This window comes from Mesoplodon mirus, assembly GCF_964341445.2.
Source record: "Mesoplodon mirus genome assembly, chromosome: 13".
Classification (NCBI taxonomy): domain Eukaryota; kingdom Metazoa; phylum Chordata; class Mammalia; order Artiodactyla; family Ziphiidae; genus Mesoplodon; species Mesoplodon mirus.
Window position 1 is genome coordinate 85,221,874 of NC_138989.1, and position 7,064 is coordinate 85,228,937.

The window sequence follows — 7,064 nt, forward strand, 5'->3', positions numbered from 1 at the left end:
ATAGCATCTACGTACAGGGGAAAGCCTATATAGGGTGAGGGCATTTGGTGTGTTTGCCTCAAATGGTCCACATCAGGAGAATGAATGCCCTAAGCTCTGTTTCCAGACACCTGCAAAGCTGGTGAGTGGACACTTGGGCTTCTGCTAACTCTGCAACTGAAAAACCAAAGGCATTCATAAGTAAACTTTTCAGCAGAAACTACAGAAGTATGGCTTTACCTCACTTCTTTCTTCCAAATATTGTATGAGTGCATCTGACTGGTTGATCCTAAATCACATCCTGATCCCTAGCTGCAAAGGAGAAAATGTTCATTTTAGATTTCCAGGCTCTAGAAGGAGGGTGGAATGGGTATTGAACATCAGTCCACCGTATCTGTCACATCCATCACACAGTCACAGCTGAGTAGTGGAGGGGAGAGGGCAGGCATTAACTTCTTGACTTGCATTAGTCTGATGTTTCTGGTCTCATATGGTATCTTGACAAAGATGGTGTACAAGGTGTTCTTCTAGCTCCTTTGTACAGATGGTCTTCAGAAGAACAGCTGTACCCCCTCTTGAATTTCTCTAGAGCTACATGTCAAACCCTGTTATGGGTAGAATTGTGCACCCCTCCCCCCCAAAAAAAAATTGACATGATGAAGTCCTAACCAGCAGTACCTCAGGATGTGGCCTTGTTTGAAATAGGGCTGTTACAGAAATGATTATATACTGGCATATGTGGGCCCCTAATCCAATGTGACTGGTGTTCTTATATAAAAGGGAAATTTGGACACAGACTCATTTGCAGGAAGAATGCCATGTGAATATGAAATGGCCATCTCCAGGTCGAGGGAAGAGGCCTAGAACACATCCTTTTCTCATGGCCCCAATTCTGCCAGCACCTTTATTTTGGACTTCTCACCTCCAGAACTTTGAGGCAATCCATTTCTGTTGTTTAAGCCACCCAGTTTGTGGTGGCTTTGTTATAGCAGCCCTATCAAACAATACAAACTCCTTCTTGATGTGTGCTTTTTCACTCAGCCTAGCAATCTCCTGGCATTATAAACCATTCCTCAGTTAGCTTCTGCATCACTTCACTCAGGGTCATGAAAGCTGGCTAGGTCCTCTTCTGTGCCCTCTGCAAATTATGAGGAAGTAAAGAGGGGTGTCTTCTTGCCTTCCTGACATGGATAAGACTCCAGCTTGAGAAATCTACAGACAAAAGCGAATCCAGTCACCTACTTTGAGTATCACCCGAACCTTACCCAGGACTTTACTGGGGACTTCCCACTTCTCCCACGAATAGCCATGGTGGGAGAAGGAGCATTGTTCTCTGTGGTGACTTTGTGTTATGTCAGCTTGAGTACGCTGTAGGTATGTGTCCTTGAATTCCTTCCTACATCGTTCTGGCTTAGGGTGGCCCGTGATTGGGAAGGTGGAGGCGAAGCAAGAGCTACGTTCACACAGAGCAAGTCTGTGTGAGGCCAGTGTTGCAACTCAGCCTCATCGGGATAAGCTGTGGCAGCTTGTTGATGTGGAGCAGAAGGTGGGCCATAGCTCCATCTGCCCAGACCACATCTCCTCCTTCAGCTCTCTGAATCCTGTGTCGGGTCTGTATGCATCTCCATTGCCAAGTGCACCAGCCCTTTTGTAGGTCACCTGTACTATGATGTCAGAGGCTTGAAGTTGGGAAGAGACCAACTGCTGTCTGACATTCTACTCCATTTTTCAAGGTGGCCACAAGGTCACCCAGCCACATGCCCTTCTGACCAGTGACAACTCTCCTATTGTAGTATGGGGTCTGTGTTCCCTCCCTTTGGGTCTGGGCAGGCCTGTGATAGAAGTGATGCTACATGACTTCCAAGACTAGGTCATTAAAAGAAAAACAGTTTCTGCCTGTCTCTTGGGACACTTGCTGTGCCACATGTGAGGGATCCCAGTCTACATGAAGAGGCTACCTGTAGGTAGTCCAAATGACAACCAGTGTCGATCATCACACATGTGAGTGAGGAAGTGATTCCAGCCCCAGAGTCATCTAACCACAACTGCCTGAGAGACTCTTAGCTAAACCATGTCAAATCCCAGAATCAAAAAATAAATAAAATTTTTTTTAAAAATCCCAGAATCATTAAAGATAAAACATAATTATTTTTGTTTAAAGCCACTAAGTTTTGGTATGATTTGCCTGATAAGTAACTGGATCACTCACTCACTTTTCCTCTGCCTGTTCACAACTCATCTCCTAAAATTCTGTCCTACTGTACTCCCAACTATATTCAACAACTGAATCTCCAGTAAGGGAGAGAAAAAACAATTGTTCTGGTTTGAATATTGTTCCAGATTGTTTTTTTAATTTTATTTTGAGGTGTGAATCTATGTGTTTTTTATGTCAGAGGGTGAGAAAAGAACTCTGTGTTCAGTGTTTCAGGTTATTGTCACATGTCTCTTTTACAGACACTAAGACTTAATAGGTATGTATTTTATTTTTATTTTTTTTTATTTTTATTTTTTTTTTTTTTGCGGTATGCGGGCCTCTCACTGTCGTGGCCTCTCCCGCTGCGGAGCACAGGCTCCGGACGCGCAGGCCCAGCGGCCACGGCTCACGGGCCCAGCCGCTCCGCGGCACATGGGATCCTCCCAGACCGGGGCACGAACCCGTATCCCCTGCATCGGCAGGCGGACTCCCAACCACTGCGCCACCAGGGAGGCCCATAGGTATGTATTTTAAAAGGCTATAAGCCCTTCCCAGCAACAGATGAATAGATTAACAAATGTGGTATATACATACAATGGAATATTATTCAGCCATAAAAATGAATGAAATTCTGACATGTGCAACAACATGGATGAACCTTGAAAAGCTAAATGAAATAAGCCAGATACAAAAAGACAAATATTGTGATTCCACTTACATGGAATACTTAGAGTGGGCAAATTCATAGAGACAGAAAGGAGAATGGTGGTGACCAGAGCTGTGAGAAGAAGGAAACGAGTTATTGCTTAAAGACTATGAAGTTCCTGTTTGGGATAAAGATAAAGTTTTGGAAATAGTGGTGATGATTACACAACAGAAGTACAGTGGGGAATGTACTAAATGCCACTGAACTGTATGCTTAACAATGGATTAAATGGTATATTTCATGCTTTATATTTTTCTACAACAATTTTTTAAGAAGACTGTGAACACTTGTTTCTCTTTGATGTATCTGACAAGTCAGTTTGACGAGTACTTGCTGAATTGCTTCCAGGTACCAGGCACTCTAGTAGGCAATAAGACTGCAAAATGATTAAGACACAGTCACTGCCCTATACTCAAAATCCTACTTGTTCTGAAAAGCGTAGTGTAGATGCAACCACCTCCTCCATTAATTTAATTTCTGAGTAAGTGTTTTGTTAGTAACTGTGTGAAAGATTTAAGAATGTGAAGGATGTAAGAATAAGTAACTCATAGTTCCTGCCCTCAGAGAATCTAGTATCTACTTAGGGAGACTGAACATGCACACTAAAAGATAAGAGCATTACCTTGTCCTATTTTTTTGGTGACAAATAAATAGTAACTGATAGAAGATCCTTGGGAAGTTGAGAGGGAAAAATGGAGAGAAGAGGGAAAGACATCCTGAGAGAGCAGAACGAGCACGTTTGGAGGACGATGGTAGCAGCTAAGGGTATAGTTTTTATAGTTGATTTATAGACAATTTAGAATATAACTTCATCTTAAAATATTATCTTGAAAGGATGGTATCTAAAGAAGGATACAAATCATAAGGCTCACTAAGGCTCATTGTTTTTTGTTTTTCTTTACCTGTTCTATGTATTGCCGTGTTACTTTTTATCCTTATTTTGATGATATCTTATATCTCATTTCTTTTCCATTAAGGACATTATTACATTTTCTAAATTTCCTAATCTTTATCCTTTCAGGAAAACAAAGTCAAGGCGCCTAATCTAACCACTAAACAAAAGTTCAGGTCCTCTCTGGCTCAGGCCCCTTCCACAAGACCCGTCCAGGCTCAAAGTATTCCACTTCATTCAGTAGCCATGGACCACAAGGTGGAGCTTTCGGTCAGCCAGCCGAAGCCCTATGTGTCCTCAACTCTGCACCTCCAGCCAGAATCTGTTCAGAGCAGAAAGAAATCCCTGCCTGACAAGGCAGCACAAGTACATCTGGAAGTACCAAAGCTCAACAGAGGAAGTACTCAAGTTCAAGACACAGATTTTAGCTCCCAACATAATATTGCCCCTAAATTCATACCAGTTTTCAAAAATCGACAATTACAGATGAACAGAAATATCTTAGAACCTGACAACCTGAAAAGAAAACATGTTGTTACAGAATCCAAGTTGCTTTCACTTAAAACTAGTGTGATCCAGGATGAACAGCTGAATTTAGATCCAGCTATTAAAAAAAGATCTAATCGCAGCATTCAGATGAAGACTCCTAGATCTCTGCAAGAAAAAAACACTGAGTCCTTTGAAAATATGACAGAAAATCCCCCTTCTAGTGGAAAATTACCAGTCATGAGTTTAAGTGAAATTAAGCAACTATCTAATAGTTCAGTATTTCAGATGTCAAATAACAAGTTAGGTGTAATAAAAAGTGCTGTTGACTTCCAAGTGAATGAAAAAGAAAATTTGACAAGGAAATACATAACACAAATTTTAGGGAAAGGCCATGAGTCACTAAAAGTGAAAAGACCACCACACATTTTTGAATCAGACACAGAAACAGAAGATGCCCAACTGCTGCAGCAACAATCAGTTGATCAAACTAAAGAAGCTGATGTAAGTGACCGTGGATTAATAGTAAGCAGAACAGCCCACAAGTCTAAAAGGAGATTATGTCAGGACTCTTCAGAAACTTCAAAGAAGCCTCACTCCAATACTATCCATTATAGACAATCCAGTTCTTCTAAGAACCAGGTAAAAAACCTAAAAACAATTTTAATCTGGGGATATTGACCATGTGATAGACCTTTAAAACCTCTAAATAAAGATTTAAATGATTTTGCCCAAGATCATCTAGAAACATTAAGAAACAGTGTCTAACACAACTGCAAGTATATACAGTTAATTTATAACAAAATGTGATTCTTCATCTGGTTACAGATACATAACTTGGACAAATCAAAACGTAAGAAATCTCTCATCATTCCTAAAGCTTAGGACATGGATGTGAAAGAAGGAAATATCCACCAGGTAACTTAGGTGATATCTTCTGATTGATTGATTGATTATTTGGCTGCGTTGGGTCTTCGTTGCTGCACGCAGGCTTTCTCTAGTTGCGGTGAGCGGGGGCTACTTTTTGTTGCGGTGCGCGAGCTTCTCATTGCGGTGGCTTCTCTTATTGCGGAGCATGGGCTCTAGGCGAGCAGGCTTAAGTAGTTGTTGCGTGCGGGCTCAGTAGTTGTGGCTCGTGGGCTTAGTTGCTCCACCGCATGTGGGATCTTCCCAGACAAGGGATCAAACCCTTGTCCCCTGCATTGGCAGGTGTATTCTTAAACACTGTGCCACCAGGGAAGTCCCTGATTTATTTTTTATTAACACAATTGGAATTACCAAGTTTAGGGATCCCCGATCTCATGTACCAAAGGAGCTACTTTTAATTCCTTGAAGCCTTAAAATCAGCAAGGAAATAGTAAATGGTGGGGACACTACAGTCCTTGACTAAGGACTGTACACAGCAACTGTAATGTGTTGTAAAGGCCCCTAAAGAAGGATGAGGTAGAGAGAGGTCCCATCAGTGGCTCCCACCCACTCTGTACTGGGGTCTTTGCAGACTAAGAACAAGGCATGGCGCAGACTGCCTGAAGATACAGGATTTCATAGCCATTAGAACACCTACCTTTTGGACTCTTACCCAAGTTGATTAACCTTAAATGTTTCAAAAGTTAATCATTAAGTTCAAGTTTACTCCAAAAAATTTTGCAGTGCTCTCTGAAGTTAAACTTGAGATTTAGCTGATAAGGCTGAGTCCACAGCACTGAAATCACAAAACCATGCATCTGGAAATTACATTTTATTCCATTCTGCCATCTGTTTAATCTAACAAACATATTACTAAAATACCCACAAATACTTTTTTGCATAGAACTGTTGGAATATTTTCAATTCAAATTTATTATGAACAAACTACCAAGCATTTTCTTATTTTGTTTTCCAAATGCTATTTCTTTCTATAATTAATAGAGTTTTCAGCCTGATTTGAATTACCAAAAGATACTTAAGTATATTTTCATATATTTTATAATGTTAAGTTTCATGTAGTTTTTGATAGCTTACTATATGCAGTCAGTAGGTGGTTGAGGAAAAAATGTATGTGCTAGCTAGAATGCCTTAAAAGTTTTTTATTTTCATTTTTAAAAATAAATGAAATCTACTCTAGATTTCATATTGTTTTAGAAGTATAGCACTTTCCCACTTTGAATTACTTAAGACCTAACACAGTTTTTAACAATTAAAACATCTGTCCATCAGCTAGAAAGAATAACATAATGAGAAAAATCATAGGATATCATAATGGAAAAGAAGTTCCCCAAAATATAAAATTAATATATACCCCTGTAAAATTGTTAAATAATAAAAAACAGTTTCAAGAAAAAAGTAAAAAAACAAAAACAAAAAACCACCTGCAATTCCTCTTTGCAGAGATAACCACTCTGAACAGTGGATGGACACACACACACTCCTGTGAACATGGAATCAGGCTCCATACGCTGCTGTGGAAACTCTTTTATCACTCAACAGGTTTCTTCATAGTTGGATAGTGTTCCATTGCAATGTGGATATCCTATATTTAACTGTCCCTACTGATTGACATTTAAGTTGTTCACAGCCTTTCACTATAACAGCGTCATGTAATTAGTCTAGTACAGATCTTTGCAAAATCCCAGTTATATAGTAGTTTTGTTAGTTGGAAATATCTTTATTTTGTCTTTTTATTATTGAAATGTATTTGAATTCATTATTTTTACTGTTGAAATTTTCAAACCACACAACATGCATAGTATAAAAAAACCTCTCAGTACCTATCACCCTGCTTCAACAATTATTAATATTTTGCCACTCTGTTTCATCTATTTCTCACA

The 7,064-nt window shown here is 39.8% G+C and overlaps 1 protein-coding gene across 1 annotated transcript in view; it reads left to right on the forward strand.

Annotated features, from left to right (window-relative positions):
• The window catches only part of LOC309814987 (uncharacterized protein C18orf63), a gene marked incomplete at its 3' end in the record, with an annotated part of 30,087 nt that extends 24,945 nt beyond the window's left edge, over positions 1 to 5,142 (forward strand). The window contains exons 11-12 of the mRNA XM_082641345.1: positions 3,901 to 4,899; positions 5,086 to 5,142. Of these exons, the coding sequence (XP_082497471.1) occupies positions 3,901 to 4,899; positions 5,086 to 5,142 (1,056 nt within the window). The remainder of the gene's footprint in view (positions 1 to 3,900; positions 4,900 to 5,085) is intronic.
• Between the last annotated feature and the right edge of the window lie 1,922 nt (positions 5,143 to 7,064).